General features: G+C 43.7%; 1 protein-coding gene across 1 annotated transcript; it reads left to right on the forward strand.

Moving 5' to 3' along the window:
• The first annotated feature begins 1,426 nt into the window (after positions 1-1,426).
• Positions 1,427-14,071, forward strand: LOC110520073 (NEDD4-binding protein 1). Its single transcript, XM_021597099.3, has 7 exons — positions 1,427-1,952; positions 3,057-4,576; positions 8,472-8,602; positions 8,872-8,968; positions 11,523-11,630; positions 11,731-11,832; positions 11,924-14,071. Exons 1-7 carry the CDS (start codon positions 1,647-1,649, stop codon positions 12,345-12,347), a joined length of 2,688 nt encoding a protein of 895 aa, XP_021452774.3. The 5' UTR covers positions 1,427-1,646; the 3' UTR covers positions 12,348-14,071.
• Positions 14,072-18,307: the final 4,236 nt, after the last annotated feature.

Consider the following 18,307-nt stretch of genomic DNA (forward strand, 5'->3'; position numbering starts at 1 on the left):
AGTTTATCATTTTAAAAGGCTAATTGATCATTAGAACACTCATTTGCAATTATGTCAGCACAGCTGAAAACTGTTTTGCTGATTAAAAAAGTAATAAAACTGTCCTTCTTTAGACTAGTTGAGTATCTGGAGCATCAGCATTTGTGGGTTCGATTACAGGCTCAAAATGGCCAGAAACAAATATCTTTCTTCTGAAACTTGTCAGTCTATTCTTGTTCTGAGAAATGAAGGCTATTCCATGCAAGAAATTGCAAAGAAACTGAAGATCTCGTACAACACCCTTCACAGAACAGCGCAAACTGGCTCTAACCAGAATAGAAAGAGGAGTGGGAGGACCCGGTGCACAACTGAGAGCAAGCGGACAAGTACATTAGAGTGTCTAATTTGAGAAACAGACGCCTCACAAGTCCTCAACTGGCAGCTTCATTAAATAGTACCCGCAAAACACCAGTCTCAATGTCAACAGTGAAGAGGCGACCCCGGGATGCTGGCCTTCTAGGCAGAGTTGCAACGTGCACATTTAGTTTTTTGTCCTAGCACTACACAGCTGATTCAAAGCTTGATGATTAGTTGATTATTTGAATCAACTGTGTAGTGCTAGGGCAAAAAACGAAACGTGCACGTCTTGGGGTCCCGAGGGCCGAGATTGAGAAACCCTGCTATAGTGTATTGGTCTCTTGAGATTAAACTGACACAAATGTTAGTTCCTCGCATATTAGCAGATAAACTCCAGTTAGAGGGAAAGTATTTTTCCAAATGTATGCTCAGCTTTACCCAACCGTATTAGGCAAATGCATTACACTCAGAGCCATATTTAGATTAATGGACAAATATGGCTCTGATTACAATGTACCAATAATAGTCACATTCGTTTTCAGCACAATTAATTTATGTAAGCAGACTACATTCATTAATTAAGTTTAAAATTGTCTAGAGCCTGTTCACAAACCTCACAACTCTTGTCTTGTATTATGGCTCATTATGTGTCATGAAAAAAGGTTGACAATGCGCAAAACACATCTATCGTCAAGCGTATTATGTTATGTAGCTTCATCACCAGTAGGTGGTGTAATTGTATAATTTTAGATCAGCTATGAATTGACGAATCAGCTGCACGAATACGGGTATTTCTGGAGTTTCACAAATGTGCTTGGTTAAAATGATCTATTATAACATGACTGGTTTATAATTCATATTTATCTGGATGATAAACCTATGTCCCACTAATTGCCCTTGTGACCATTATAATTTGTTTGACAATGATGTGTCTGGACTTTAACATTGGTTGTTTGTTCTTTTCCAAGGGAAGCTAAGTTATTTACAAAAAAAAATAAAAAATTTGCTAAAGATATTGAATAGATAGTCAAAATATCTATAAGATCTTCTCTTTGGATGAGATAAATAAACACATACCGTACATATTGTCGTCTTTTGATGACATCATCACTGGGACTTTCCGGATGCGTCGGGGTTGACATGTAAAAAGTTGTCTTAAAACTGGACCACTCTAGCTAATATATCACCGCATAGAAGAGGAAGACCGATAGAAGGAAACCATGAAGGAGGATAAAGATCAAAATGACACCGAATGGTTACGATATTAAAACGATCTGTTGTCAACAGGGACAGACATATTCAAAAACAGAATGTCAACAACGCGGCCCCTTCTCGGTATGAAGCGAGTCACCGAGGTAACCTGTAAGGAACCCCTGGGAAACAGGCTGTCGCCAACAGGGAGCAAACAACAGCAAGAGTCCCTGACAGTGGACGAATTTGCTGTCTTTGAAAACAAGCAAGAAGAACTGAAATGCGCCAAGCCTAGAGTAGAACAGGTTTTCCGGGTAGTTTTCACAATTATCGGCCTTTTGGACACTGGAGCCCACAGTAGTACAGCATCAAGGCAGATATGGCTTCAACTCAAGGGGAAGAGAGACGACGTGTCGAGGGCAAAGGTAAACATTGACTGTGACTTATTGAAATTAGCTTGAGGCTTATAACATTGATACCCATTCTTATATTGTTTTATTTATTTTTGTCAGGCAGTTAAACAGCCATTTAACGTTAGTAGAGAAGCGCCATCCAGAAATGTAAGCGACAAATCAGGCAGTATAATCAATCGCATGGTCATGGTGTACCGAATGGAATAGCTACTATGCTAATTGAGAAGTTGTTTGAGTTTCATAATCTGATAAGGCTCTGTGTCATATGCCTTCTAGCAAATTAACTGTACAGATAATATATCAGTAACGTTAAAGATTATAGATCTAACGTTAGAGTCCGGCCAGGTTTACATCATTCCGTAAGATCCCGAATTGCATGACAGACGGACAAGCTGTTCTTGGCGTTCCTTTTGTTTTCATTTCAACACTGATTCCCGTTCATTCTACTACTCTAAAAACACCAGTCTTAGCTAGGCTACATCTTTTACACTTATGTGCCTTGAGTTTTCCCTTGACAACATCGTGAAGCGGGCAGGTAAAGTTCAATGTACAGATCACCGGATTCGGTAATATCAATGTCACCTGTTCGACAACGCGGAAACGATTACTATTGGTGCCAGTAAACTTGGAATCTCCTCCCACCCCATTGAGAACACAGAAAACGGAAACCCCAACACAGTTATGTCTTGCCTCATCATGTATCTTTCCAGTGTGTAGTCATCAGGAAACCATGTCCGCTGTATGGAGAGGAGACACACTGTGACAGGTGCTTCTTTGACATAGCCAAACTTGAGGCTGATTCATCAAATATTTCTGGAAAGAGGTTGAGATTTCCTCATTGGGTTTCAGTTGGTTTCTGACAACTTCCCATCTTCCACGTTTTAATCTCGCCAATTTACAGTCAATGTGGTGATGACAGAGTTGACTGAGAGTTGTCAGTGAAGATGAGTGAAGTTTCTTGAGTAGGCGTAGAGGGGGTATCCCTGTGCATCATGCTATCAGTTTCAATTGGCGCATTACCCTGTTAAGCTTTGAATGTGGACCTTCTCGTGTGTATGATGATATTTTTTTGTCATGTCTACTTTTCTAACTGGTCTTGACCCTGTGTTGTTGCAGGAGTACCTGAAAGGCCTTTGTGATCCAGAGCTGCAGCAGGAGGAGCACTACCCCGTGGACATGCACTGTATCTTTGCCGGTGCCCGGGGTCTGTTCCTTGACCGACTGCTGCGGGACACCAGCGCTGAAGTTGTGATGCTGGAGCCAGGCACACTGCGCCTGCTGGGCTGCTTTGAGTCTGTCATCATGGCAAAGAGCCGCGTGCAGCAGTTTGTTGCTCTCTTCCAAGAGAAGCGCAGCCTGCCCGGAGATAGGGAGCCGGCCGTGAAACGCACCTTCAAGACGTTTGTGGAGGAGCGAGATGATAAGTATGCCATGGAGCTGCTCCTGTTGCCCAGCGCCCTGAAGGAGGAGCTGCTAGGTCTGGCCCAGAGCCCCACTCAGCCTTTTGGGGTTATAGACGTGGACCAGGATCGCTCCCAGAGCAGCACTCCTGTCACTGACCTCTCCAACCGCATCCTGGACACCAGCTTTGAGGAGAAGGCGGTTGGGGCTGCATCCGGGGCCGAGACGGGGTTGTTGAATGGCGTCCGGCCCTCCCACAAACGCCGCTCGTCGGAGAGCGAGCTGAGGGACACCAAGAGACAGTACTCCCTGGAGAGGAGAGAGGAGTCGATGGAGAGAGAGCGCCACACTGTGGCCAGTGACAGCCGAACTAAGACCCTCTCCAAGACCAACATGGGGCTGATGGTGCTGGACTCTAGTGATGGTGCGGATGACGGGGAGGCTGTGAGCCCTGAGACCAACCTGCGGTGCCTGGTGAACTTCTTCAGAACAATGGGCTACCAGCAGGAGGTGGTGGAGCGGGTGGTGAAGGAGACGGGCCAGACAGAGGACACTTTTCTGTTGCTGGAGTGCATTGTGGAGGAGAGCCAAAGAACAGAGAGACAGCGGGGAGGGGCATCCTCAACCCACAACTCTGAGTCTTCTTCCTCTACTTTCAACTCCAGGGATAAGGATAGAGGGATAGATAGAGTCCCAAACCGAGCCCTGAATGTAAAGTCCAAGGAGAACATTAAGCCACCCAGCAGCAATGGTGTTGGCCAGAGGGGACAGTATAGCAGCATGCTGCAGACAATGACACTAAAAAGGAGCAGCAGTGCTCAGGGGGCTGCTTACGATATCATCACCATCAATGATGACGAGGACAGCACAGACACACTGGCTAGCAGTAAAGCCAGGATGGCAGAGCAGATGGATTTTCCATCGGGGCCCAGGATGGACTACCTGTCCCGGGGAGGGGCTCAGACCATGGGTCCGGTACGTGTGGAGAGTGTGACGGCACTGCGGAGCACACCACAGCGCCCAACCCAGCCAGCAGACACACGGCCAGGCTGCTCCTATCAGACCCTGTCAGCCAGAGTCCCCCCACCTCGCACAGAGCCTGCTCCACCACCCCTGACTGCCACGACCCGCTTCCATGATTCCCTGAGAAACCCCTACACCCTGACCCTACAGAACGAGCCTGGACACCCTGATCTCCGCCACATCATCATTGACGGCAGCAACGTGGCCATGGCGTGAGTAACCTCCCCTTTCTATACAACCCTCTGTAGGAGGATGTGGAACAACACTGAGCCCACACTCATTTTCTCGTCATCAGATATGACTGTCTGGAACCACCTGTGTGTAGGCCTATGTGAGCGTTGGTGTGTGTGTGAAAGCAGGAGTGTAACCCTCACTTTCAAGGGTAACATAAAAGCTCATAGCTGAGAGCTCTTCCAGTAACCCTCAGTGTATGAGTAGGTAGGCTTAAGGCATGGCCACCATGTCTTTGGCAAGGCTAATGACTGTCCACATGGGAAAATCTCTATAAAATAATTGTCAGTAATATAGCTCCAACTATCTCTCTCAACTTGCCAGTTCTCCTCTGTGTCTTATTCTGTCCACTGAAGTCATTACTGGAAGTTGTTTTAGTCAGAATAATTGTAATAGAGGTATCACCCTTTCAGACTCAGACTAATCTGACTGGCAGAGCTAACTTCAGTTTGTGTGGACTGAGTTAGGCTACCTACCTCATCCGAATGACATCAGAATCACATTTCATGATAAGATCTCAGAGTACATATGCTATAGGGACATACAAGTATGAACAAGTATGGGGGTTTTATTTTAGAAAATTACAAGGGGAAATAAAGTTTTGTATATTTGGCGATTACATTTCCATGTTGACACGGTGATTTTACTATCCACGTCAGTGGTGCTGCAGTTAGTGAGTTCAAACAGGATGTGCAACTTTCTCTTTAAGAGGGAACTTCCCTTGACTTTGCATTGCCCCACAAAATGAGACGTGTGTTTTAAGCTGGTGTGTGTTCACAATATCCTCTGGCAGTTTGTTTGTAACGGTTCTAATGAGATCTACTGGACCCCCTATCTGCCCATATTTTCCAGCAATCTCCAAGTAATAGAAACAAACCCTACTTTTTTTTTTTTAGATATAGAATGAGATTAGTGTATTGGGAGGGATCAACAACTCTGGGTAGAATTTTAAGTAGAATGTTCTAAAGGCTGCATTGAAACTCACCATATCTTTATTTCTGGATCACAGCACTGCTAACTTCCTGCCAAAAGCTGTCTCTGACCAGAGGGACATTCTACTCTGTTAGGCTGCGTCTTTTGTAGATGTCAGAGCGTCTTTCACACCTTCAATGTGTTACTTTTCTGAGTGGCTTTCTATCTCAAACTGGGCTGGCACAGTAATTTTATAATCGTGTAATTGACTATTAAGGATAGACAGTCACAAAATAACCGTCATAGCAGTTTTAGTAAAATATTATTTGAATTTGAATTAACTTCATATTCATATTCAAGAGGACGCAAAACTGGCCAATTTTGTGTTTTGGACAAACAGCTGACTGAAGACGGAAGGCTGGGCATTCAGAAACATAACACCTGCAGTTGAGGCAGTGACTCTACAGCATGATGGAAGTTTGTTGCTCCATGTTTCAGCAAGTTGTTGTAGCAAAGGAGTCTTTTCCTGCAGCACATGCAATTTATTTATTTATTTTTATTTCACCTTTATTTAACCAGGTAGGCAAGTTGAGAACAAGTTCTCATTTACAACTGCAACCTGGCCAAGATAAAGCAAAGCAGTTCGACACATACAACGACACAGAGTTACACATGGAGTAAAACAGACATACAGTCAATAGTACAGTATAAACAAGTCTATATACGATGTGAGCAAATGAGGTGAGATAAGGGAGGTAAAGGCAAAAAAAGGCCATGGTGGCGAAGTAAATACAATATAGCAAGTAAAACACTGGAATGGTAGATTTGCAATGGAAGAATGTGCAAAGTAGAAATAAAAATAATGGGGTGCAAAGGAGCAAAATAAATAAATTAAATACAGTAGGGAAAGAGGTAGTTGTTTGGGCTAAATTATAGGTGGGCTATGTACAGGTGCAGTAATCTGTGAGCTGCTCTGACAGTTGGTGCTTAAAGCTAGTGAGGGAGATAAGTGTTTCCAGTTTCAGAGATTTTTGTAGTTCGTTCCAGTCATTGGCAGCAGAGAACTGGAAGGAGAGGCGGCCAAAGAAATAATTGGTTTTGGGGGTGACTAGAGAGATATACCTGCTAGAGCGTGTGCTACAGGTGGGAGATGCTATGGTGACCAGCGAGCTGAGATAAGGGGGGACTTTACCTAGCAGGGTCTTGTAGATGACATGGAGCCAGTGGGTTTGGCGACGAGTATGAAGCGAGGGCCAGCCAACGAGAGCGTACAGGTCGCAATGGTGGGTAGTATATGGGGCTTTGGTGACAAAACGGATTGCACTGTGATAGACTGCATCCAATTTGTTGAGTAGGGTATTTGAGGCTATTTTGTAAATGACATCGCCAAAGTCGAGGATTGGTAGGATGGTCAGTTTTACAAGGGTATGTTTGGCAGCATGAGTGAAGGATGCTTTGTTGCGAAATAGGAAGCCAATTCTAGATTTAACTTTGGATTGGAGATGTTTGATGTGGGTCTGGAAGGAGAGTTTACAGTCTAACCAAACACCTAAGTATTTGTAGTTGTCCACGTATTCTAAGTCAGAGCCGTCCAGAGTAGTGATGTTGGACAGGCGGGTAGGTGCAGGTAGCGATCGGTTGAAGAGCATGCATTTAGTTTTATTTGTATTTAAGAGCAATTGGAGGCCACAGAAGGAGAGTTGTATGGCATTGAAGCTTGCCTGGAGGGTTGTTAACACAGTGTCCAAAGAAGGGCCAGAAGTATACAGAATGGTGTCGTCTGCGTAGAGGTGGATCAGAGACTCACCAGCAGCAAGAGCGACCTCATTGATGTATACAGAGAAGAGAGTCGGTCCAAGAATTGAACCCTGTGGCACCCCCATAGAGACTGCCAGAGGTCCGGACAGCAGACCCTCCGATTTGACACACTGAACTCTATCAGAGAAGTAGTTGGTGAACCAGGCGAGGCAATCATTTGAGAAACCAAGGCTGTCGAGTCTGCCGATGAGGATGTGGGGATTGACAGAGTCGAAAGCCTTGGCCGGATCAATGAATACGGCTGCACAGTAATGTTTCTTATCGATGGCAGTTAAGATATCGTTTAGGACCTTGAGCGTGGCTGAGGTGCACCCATGACCAGCTCTGAAACCAGATTGCATAGCAGAGAAGGTATGGTGAGATTCGAAATGGTCGGTAATCTGTTTGTTGACTTGGCTTTCGAAGACCTTAGAAAGGCATGGTAGGATAGATATAGGTCTGTAGCAGTTTGGGTCAAGAGTGTCACCCCCTTTGAAGAGGGGGATGACCCCAGCTGCTTTCCAATCTTTGGGAATCTCAGACGACACGAAAGAGAGGTTGAACAGGCTAGTAATAGGGGTGGCAACAATTTCGGCAGATAATTTTAGAAAGAAAGGGTCCAGATTGTCTAGCCCGGCTGATTTGTAGGGGTCCAGATTTTGCAGCTCATTCAGAACATCAGCTGAACGGATTTGGGAGAAGGAGAAATGGGGAAGGCTTGGGTGAGTTGCTGTGGGGGGGACAGTGCTGTTGACCGGGGTAGGAGTAGCCAGGTGGAAAGCATGGCCAGCCGTAGACAAAAGCTTATTGAAATTCTCAATTATGGTGGATTTATCAGTGGTGACAGTGTTTCCTATCTTCAGTGCAGTGGGCAGCTGGGATCAGGATTGGAGGAGAGGAGAAAATGTGTGTAAAATGTGCTTCTTTTGGGTAAAGTTTCAATTTTTTTACTAGCTTTTTGCTATTTGAACGGTTATAGCGGTGACCGCAAATAAGTCATCCAAAATTCCATGACCGTCACAGCCCTACTTGTTACTCACCTGTGACAATACTGTCTGAAGACAATCCTCAATTTGTCAATCTGAAATACAACAATCACTTTATGTATTAGGATGGTTATTTATAAGCCATTCCTAAGTAACCCTTCCTCCTTGTGCTCCTCTGTAGGCATGGTCTCCACCGCTTCTTCTCCTGCCGGGGGATAGCCATCGCTGTGGAGGCCTTCTGGAGGCAGGGCCACCGGGAGATCACTGTCTTTGTGCCTCAGTGGAGGCAGAAGAGAGACCGCTACACCACAGGTCAGAACAAAAACATACCACAGCACAGGCCACCCCAACCTGGGCTCAATCTCCTCCCTCTGGTTTTGGGGGGTGAAGAAGTGACATGAAATGTACCGGTAGTTCAGCCAGCCAAGGTTTTGGTCAGGAGAAAGATGATTGTACTTTGGCAAATAGTTGTGAATATTACTGTTTGAATGGTGATAAGACAGAAACATGTGGAGCACCTTATGTGTGCTCTGTTAAGGATATGGTCTTAATATGTGTATTTTCTCCACGTGTCTCAATAGAACAACATTACCTAAACCAACTGGAAGACCTGCGTCTGCTCTCCTTTACTCCTTCCAGAGAGGTCTGTGGACAGAGGATTTCCTCCCATGATGACAGGTAGAGTCACACATCTCACCACATCATACAGCCAGCCCACCCTCTGTCATCTGCGGCCACCTCATCCATAATCACCCTGTCCCACATTCCCTGCTGCCACCTCATCCATACTCACCCTGTCCCACAGCCTCGCCCACATTCCCTGCTGCCACCTCATCCATACTCAGTAGGGTTGAATGGCAGGAACCCGGTTACCGAGATTTACCACCCAAAACCATTCCCTTTTCCCGGGATAAATAACTGCAAGAGACCGGTAAATGATATACATGTTTTATATGAACAGCAGGGTGTTAAATGATATGCCATGTCTAAATCTGAATTCTCTACAACCTTCTGTCTGGTCACTGCATGATGAATCATCAATGCTCAGGGTGGGGACCGACAGCCCATCTCAATATGTAGACCTGCACTATATATACACAAAAGTACGTGGACACCCCTTCAAATTAGTGGATTTGGCTATTTCAGCCACACCCGTTGCTAACAGGTGTATAAAATCGAGAACACCGCCATGCCATCTCCAAAGACAAACATTGCCAGTAGAATGGCCTTACAGAATAGCTCAGTACAAAACTGCCTCTGGAAGCAACGTCAGCACAAGAACTGTTCGTCGGGAGCTTCGTGAAATGTTTATTTGGCCGAGCAGCCACACACAAGCCTAAGATCAGCATGCGCAATGCCAAGCGTCGGCTGTAGTTGTACATAGCTCGCCATTGGACTCTGAAGCAGTGGAAACACTTTCTCTGGGGTGATGAATCATGCTTCACCATCTGGCAGTCCGATGGAAGAATCTGGGTTTGGCAGATGCCAGGAGAACGCTACCTGCCCCAATGCATAGTGTCAACTGTAAAGTTTGGTGGAGGAGGAATAATGGTCTGGGGGTGTTTTTTATGGTTCGGGCTAGACCCCTTAGTTCCATTGAAGGGACATTTTAACTCTACAGCATACAATGACATTCTAGACAATTCTGTGCTACCAAATATGTAGCAACAGTTTAGGGAAGACCCTTTCCTATTTTAGCATGACAATGCCCCCATGCACAAAGCAAACTTGACTGGCCTGCACAGAGCCCCGACCTCAACCCCATCTAACACCTTTGGGATGAATTGGGATGTCGACTGCGTGCCAGGCCTAATCGCCCAAATCAGTGCCCAACCCCACTAATACTCTTGTTGCTGAATGGAAGTTGGTCCCTGCAGCAATGTTCCAAAATCTAGTGGAAAACCTTCCCAGAAGAGTGGAGGCTGTTATAGCAGCAAAGGGGGGACCAACGCCATATTAATGCCCATGATTTTGGAATTAGATGTTAGACAAGCAGGTGTCCACGTACCTTTGTTCATGTAGTGTATCATCTCATCATGGTGACTTTGGTGTGGTGACAGGTGGACAGACCTACATTTGCTGCAGCGTAGCCTGTGCTACAGTAACAAAGACCGAATGTGCGGCTAATTTACATATCGCCATCTGGCTTCCGGGGTCTCTCTTGTTTTTATTGCAGCTGCAGAGTTTTAAAACAGGAGCGAGCACTCTCTCTCACCCATCAGTTCCATTCAAACTGCATTCAAAATACAAAATCCTGTTCAAGATTGCTAGATGGATAGATCTATATAGATATGATGTCCTAGCTTACCTCTTTCAGGTAATACATTCAATGCCTTGTTAGCCTTCTATTTAGTTCATGAATGGTGGGTTATGCATAATAAGCTTCTAACGTATAACCTCTCTTGCGCAATATGTACACACCTGTGCGCCGCTGGTCTCTTCTTTTTAAAATGTTTTTTAAGTATCCTTAGCTCTCGCAGTCCCATGCAGGAAAAGCTAGACTAGATTAGCTTGCTGGACATCATTTTTGGGGCATTTCTTATACCAATAGATTATTCAAAGAGGGACACAAGCTCTTGTTTGTTAAATACAGCAGCCAATAGAACTCACGGGTATTTTGAAAGAAGGGCAAACGCTTGATGGCCGTAGGCTATAGCAGTTAATAACTATAGCAGAATGATGAAGATAAATGAAACACGTTTTGTTGTCCTTAACTGTTGAAAGTGAGGAAGGAATGAAGCAACACTAGAGAGAGAAAGGAGGTAGGCTAATAACATTAGTGGAAATATTATGAAAATGTTTAAACAAATTTGCTAGCCTATACTTTTAACTTTGTAGGCCGCATGTGCTGCACCAGAGTCGCATGTTCTCTCTCTGCTTTATAATGGTTTGAACGAGGTGCGTAATTCCAGTGCGTAATATGCAGTACCCTATGTATTGGATAACCGCACAATCATTTAAATCAGGCTCAGGTTGCATCAGGCTTGAATTTTAATCAATCCAGACACAGGCCTATTTAAATGCTTTTGAATGACACTTCCGGTTTTGGTGGAAAATACCAGTTTACCCGGGAGAAAAGTAATTTATTCTCGTGGTGGAACATTTGTAAAATACCTGAAATATTCCACCCTAAACTCACTCTGTCCCACAGCCTTGCCCACATTCCTTACTGTCATCCATATTGACTCACTGTCAGATGACTCGGTCTATCTTATCTCTCTCTCACCTACAGGTTTCTGCTCCACCTGGCAGAGAAGACAGGAGGGGTTATCGTCACCAATGACAACTTGCGGGACTTTGTAAATACATCAGAGGCATGGATGAGGATCATCCAAGAGAGGTGAAGGCCTTTTAACCAATCATCAGACATGCACTCTTTTATATAATCCCTGGATTATATATTACCTTCTCCTCTCACACTGACTGGCCCCTTTTTCCAGGCTTCTGCAGTTTACCTTTGTAGAGGACCACTTTATGATCCCAGATGACCCCCTGGGGAAGCATGGCCCTCACCTGGAGGTGTTCTTACGGAAGGACAACAGGTGTGTGTGAAAGGAGATGATAGTATTGTTTATACAGTATGACCTTACTGCAGAGGTATGTGTATTGACCATATGTGTGTCTCTCTCACAGACGGAGCCCAGTCACACCTCCTCTGAGGCCAGACCCCCGAGCCACCCCGCAACCTGTCTTTGTCCAAGCTCTGCAGTCTGCACCTCGCCCCTCATTTGTCCCTCGCCCCACAGCTACCCCCCAGATGAGGCCACTCTCCCACTGGCCACATTCTGGGCCCCCTGGGTGGCACCCCCCTCACCCAACACCCTCACCACCTCCACAGAGGTCACACCCTCCTCACCCCTCACCCCCTCTTCAGCGATCAAACACCCCTCGCCCAACACCCTCTCCCCCTCCCCAGCGGTCACCCTCGGAAACCATAGAGCTCAAAAGGAAGCTGTACGATATCTTCCCCGACCAGAAGCAGCGCATTGACCGTATCCTCAGTGACAACCCCTACATGAGGGACCTGAATGCACTGTCAGGCCTTCTGCTGGGATGAAACCAAGCACAAAACTGTACTCAGTCACTCACACACAGATACACTTACAAGTCTCTGTCGAAGGAGGGTGCCAATAGTAGGCCTATGTACAGAAAGCTGAGCTATTTAAAGTTTTTCTATTAAAGTCGGTCAACTGCATTGCTCTTGGATGGCTATTTGTTTGGAAGGCATAACTCCCCCTTTTCTACACATTTAAGTTCAGCAGTGTCCATGGAACATATGCCATTCATGAATAGATTGCTTTCCCGAGTGAAACCATACAATTGTGGGGAAGGAATTGTCCAGCTGGCATCTACTGTATGTGATGTCCACATGTGTTCTAAGTACTTATTTCCTGTCATTTGTCTCTGCACAAGTCTTTAAGGTGTAAAACCAAATTGCTGTAATAACTGCTGAAGGAAGGTTATTTTGTTCATGTTGTAATATAATTTGTTTCTGTATGATTTTGTAAATATGAACATTGACATGTGCAGGTATGGTTTTATGGAATTAACCACACAAATACAAACAGCTCCATAAAGAAGCTTATTTTTAAACTAGCGATACTTCATTCCTTCAGTGATTCACAATCCAGTGCTTTGATACTATGTTGGCATGGTAGAAGGGTTCCTCTAGTCTAGATACACGGCCTGGAGACACTGTCCAAGCACAATCCTGTGCTGAAAAAAAATATATTCAAAACATTCTTAAACATGAGGAAATTATATTCCTTGAATGACATCGCAAATATTACTTACAGAGATTGGCTGCTAAGTCCCTTATCTTCCTGTACTGATTGTCCACTACACTCTGAGGACATAGCCATTGTATCTTCTGGAGAGTCCCAGACTGACTCAGAGACCAGAAACAGAGCCAACTTACCCATGTTACTCAATGATCTGGAACACCCTGGCCACTCTTGTACAAGTCACTACCTTTTGTAATGGTAACATAGCAAACCCATTATTCATTGTTTGTTCAATGAACAACGATCACAAATAACTCTACCTACATGTTTACCTCAATTACCTCAACACCGGTGCCCCTGCACATTGACACATTGACTCTACCGGTACCCCCTGTATATAGTCCCGCTATTGTTATTTACTGCTGCTCTTTAATTATTTGTTATTCTTATCTCATACTTTTTTGTAGGTATTTTCTTAACTGCGTTGTTGGTTAAGGGCGTGTAAGTAAGCATTTCACTGTAATGTCTACACCTGTTGTATTCGGCGCATGTGACAAAATTTGATTTGATAAGACCCCAGTCACCAGCCAGCAGAGGTCACTGTGAACCAAGCTGTCAGGGGCTAATTGCTACTGGAGCACTTATTGCTAAAAAAAAAAAAGACAGATGAGTGGCCTGGCTATTATGATAAACAATTTGCTTCCGTTGTGTATAGCTTTAGTTTTGTATAACAAGATGCATCCATTGTGTATAACTAACATCCAACTCTTTTTGGAGAGGTTTGTCAGTGTCTTCTACCAGTGGGGTAAAACTTTGGACTCTGTATCCAAGTCCCCTTTCTGTTGTTTCTTCTCTATATAATGTAAAGGATATCAGTCACTGATGTTTGATTGACATTTTTTTCCCTTTTAAGATTTCTACGAGAAAGGAAATGCAGTGACATCACCAATGAGGGCATAGGCGTTCTGTGGGTATCTCACGGCTACTTGAAAGACAGGGTGTATATTTGATTTCCACAGGCTGGTAAAGTTAATAAAGGCCAACTGTTTGTCATAAACGAGACCTTTTCTTCATCTGTCTGTTCTCGTCTTTGTTCTAACCATTTATAAGCTGTTTTGTTGGTGTGCAGACATGTACTGAAAGCAAAAATAGTAATGTACAGTCCATTCAGAAAGTGACAAAGCAAAAACAGGTGATGAAATTTAGGAAATGTATTAAATATAAAACTGAAATACCTTATTCAGACCCTTTGCTTGGCTCATCTCGCTCTATTGAGTCCATGTGGAGGGCCAGGCAACTGCATGCTGATGTTGGTTGTCAGTTGGGGTTTCCTCCGATACATTGGTGCGGCTGGCGTCCGAGGTTATGCAGGCAAAAAATATTATAATTTTTAAGTTTCCAAACGTAATAGCCTATTTTTGTATTGGTTTATAGGCTACTTTCCTAAAACAATAATTGTCCACCACACGGTTTAGCTGTCAGCGATTTGAGCATTAAATGTCTCAGAGCATTGCATGCATAGGCCTATAAGGTTAGGTGTCCACTGTATGCAGACACACACAGTGCATTCAGAAAGTATTCAGACCCTTTGCTATGAGACTCGAAATTGAGCTCAGGTGCATCCTGTTTCCATTGATCATCCTTGAGATATTTCTACAACTTGATTGGAGTCCACCTGTGGTAAATGTAATAGATTGGACATGATTTAGAAAGGCACACACATGTCTATATAAGGTCCCGCAGTTGACAGTGTGTGTCAGAATAAAAACCAAGTCGTGAGGTCAAAGCAATTGACCGTAGAGCTCCGAGACAGGATTGTGTTGAGGCACAGATCTGGGAAAGGGAACCAAAACATTTATGCAGCATTGAAGGTCCCCAAGAACACAGTGGCCGCCATCATTCTTAATTGGAAGAAGTTTGGAACCACCAAGACTCTTCCTAGAGCTAGCCGCCCGGCCAAACTGAAGTTTTTATCAGGGAGGTGACAGAGAGAGTACAGAGAGATCCTTGATGAAAACCTGCTCCAGAGCGCTAAAGACCGCAGACTGGGGTGAAGGTTCACCCTCCAACCACCCTAAGCACACAGTCAAGACAACGCAGGAGTGGCTTCTGAACCTCCTTGAGTGGCCCAGCCAGAGCCTGATCAAACATCTCTGGAGAGACCTGAAAATAGCTAATAGTGCATCGACGCTCCCCATCCAACCTGACAGAGCTTGAGAGGATCTTCCGAGAAGAATAGGAGAAACTCACAAAATACAGGTGTGCCAAGAGCTTGTAGTGTCATACCCAAGAAGACTCGAGGCTGTAATCGCTGCCAAAGGTGCTTCAACAAAGGAGAGTAAAGGGTCTGAATATGTATGTTATATGATGATTCAGTTGTTTATTTTTAATAAATTAGTAAACATTTTGAAAATCCTGTTTTTGCTTTGTCATTATGGGTTATTATGTGTAGATTGATGGGGGGAAAAACTATAATCAATGTAACCTACCAAAATGTGGTAAGGGGTCTGAAAACTTTCCGGAATCATTTCTGAAGGAATGCACTATACATATACACCTGGAATGCTTTTCCAACAGTCTTGAAGGCGTTCCTACACATGCTGAGCACTTGTTGGCTGCTTTTCTTTCACTCTGTGGTCCAACTCATCCCAAACCATCTCAAATGGGTTGAGGTCGGGTGATTGTGGAGGCCAGATCATCTGATTCAGCACTCCATCACTCTCCTTGGCCAAATAACCCTTACACAGACTGGAGGTGTGTTGGGTCATTGTCCTGTTGAAAAACAAATGATAGTCCCACTAAGCCTAAACCACATGGGATGGCGTATCACTGCAGAATGATGTGGTAGCCATGCTGGGTAAGTGTGCCTTGAATTCTAAATAAATCAGTGTCACCAGCAACGCATCATCACACCTCCATGCTTCACGGTGGGAACCACACATGCAGGGATCATCTGTTCACCTACCAAAAATCTAATTTGGACAGATTTCCACCGGTCTAAATGTCCATTGCTCGTGTTTCTTGGCCCAAGCAAGTCTCTTCTTATTATTGGTGTCCTTTTAGTAGTTTTTTTGCAGCAATTTAGACCATGAAGGCCTCTGAACAGCTGATGTTGAGATTAGTCTGTTACTTGAACTCTATGAAGCATTTATTTGGGCTACAATTTCTAAGGCTGGTAACTCAAATGAATGTATCCTCTGATGCAGAGGTAACTCTGGGTCTTCCGTTCCTGTGGCGGTCCTCATGAGAGCCAGTTTCATCATAGAGCTTGATAGTTTTTGAGACTGCACTTGAAGAAACTTTCAAAGTTCTTGATCTCCTGGAATAACTGACCTTCATGTCTTAAAGTAATGATGGACTGTCATTTCTCTTCGTTTATTTGAGCTGTTCTTGCCATAATATGGACTTGGTCTTTTACCAAATAGGGCTATCTTCTGTATACCACCCCTACCTTGTCACAACACAACTGATTGTCTTAAACGCATTGAGAAGGAAAGAAATTCCGCAAATGTTCTTTTAACAAGGCACACATGTTAATTGAAATGCATTCCAGGTGACTACCTCATGAAGCTGGTTGAGAGAATGCCAAGAGTGTGCAAAGCTGTCATGGCAAAAGGTGGCTACTTTGAAGAATATAAAAAATATTTTGATTAAACACTTTGGTTTTCTACATGATTCGATGATATGTGTTATTTATAGTTTTGATGTCTTAACACAAAATAGTAAAAAAATAAAGAAAAACCCTTTAAATGAGTAGGTGTGTCCAAACTTTTGACTGGTACTTTATGTATTAGAGGTTGACCGATTTATGACTTTTCAACATCGATACCAATATCGATTATTGGAGGACCAATAAAAGCCGATACCGATTAATCAGACTTTAAAAAAAAAAAAAATTGTAATAATGACAATTACAACAATACTGAATGAACGCTTATTTTAACTCAAAATCAATTTGGCCTCAAATAAAATTAAACATGTTCAATTTGGTTTAAATAATGCAAAAAAAAAGTGTTGGAGAAGAAAGTAAAAGTGCATGATAGTACCACGTTGATAGTCACAGAGCTCTTGAGTAAGGCTATTCTACTGCCAATGTTTGTCTATGGCGATTACATGGCTGTGTGCTTGATTTTATACACTTGTCAGCAATGGGTGGCTGAAATAGCCAAATCCACTAATTTGAGAGGTGTCCACATACTTTTGTATATATAGTGTATTAGGCCTATACGAAAAGGGGAGACACAAATACAAAAAAACAAAGGTGGCACTGACCCAATGATAAAGACAGTGAATATGTACACTCACCAATGATATCCGCTGGTGCTAATAAGATACTTTTCGCTTAATTAAATTGATACACAATTTTGAAAATTAAATTAAATTTAATTAATTAAAAGACAAATTTGGCTATTTTCATTTTCTTCGCTTTACAGCAAATTATAATTTGTTTTCCAAACTGTTTATCAGTTTCCTATTTCCTACTGTTTATCAATATTCCTATTACGATATGCCTGACTGGGTTTCTCTGCTTTTCAACACATTTCGTCGATAATCTATTTGGTATTTGGTGCACGCAAATTGCAGGCCTTTGCGACTGTAGGCTATGCGATTTCTTCTTCTTCGGGATTTGGTTGGGGGATCACATCCGACTTTAGGCGCATACATCGCCACCTGCTGTACTGGTGTGTGAGGCCATTCACTGCCGACATACATTATTCTTAGATACAAAATACAAAATTAGGAAAAAGGAAATGTACCCTACCACCTATTAGCCTTCTAAAAAAAACACCACCCATCCCATTATTTAAGCCTACCTAATCCTACTCCAGACCAACGTCTGAGAGGGCATATCACTACCACTCAACACCCCCTGTAGCTATTCGGCAGTAAATCCTCGACATCCCAAGTACTTCTCTGCCGCTGCCACTACAACCTCTATTTTTAGTGACTTTAGATTCATTTCTACAGTACAGTTGACAACCATGGCTATAAATGCCAAAAAGCCCACCTTACTGAAGCACATATTCTTCCCATCACTCTCTATCTCTCTTGATCTCTGCCTACTCACAGGAATCCGATCAGGATCCCTCACCCTGTACCCATCTTCGTCTACTACTCTCTCCACTGCTTTATCATACAACACTTTCTGTACTACTCTAACCCTGGAAACCTCAATCTGTCTTTCTCTCACCGGACACCTCAGATCTCCAGCCCCATAATCACCCCGACAACTAACACACATAACTCTCTACACCGATACCACACCTTTCTTCATCACTCTCTACACCAATAC

Source organism: Oncorhynchus mykiss, chromosome 1 (assembly GCF_057628025.1).
Source record: "Oncorhynchus mykiss isolate SJ-2025 chromosome 1, ASM5762802v1, whole genome shotgun sequence".
Classification (NCBI taxonomy): Eukaryota; Metazoa; Chordata; class Actinopteri; order Salmoniformes; family Salmonidae; genus Oncorhynchus; species Oncorhynchus mykiss.

What these genes read in the sequence shown, in the direction of transcription:
- LOC110520073 (XM_021597099.3), top strand. Translation starts at nt 1,647, where the DNA reads ATGTCAACAACGCGGCCCCTTCTCGGTATGAAGCGAGTCACCGAGGTA. An exon ending in ACGACGTGTCGAGGGCAAAG is followed by an intron (nt 1,953 to 3,056) that starts GTAAACATTGAC and finishes GTGTTGTTGCAG; the next exon opens with GAGTACCTGAAAGGCCTTTG. An exon ending in ATTTCCTCCCATGATGACAG is followed by an intron (nt 8,969 to 11,522) that starts GTAGAGTCACAC and finishes TCTCACCTACAG; the next exon opens with GTTTCTGCTCCACCTGGCAG.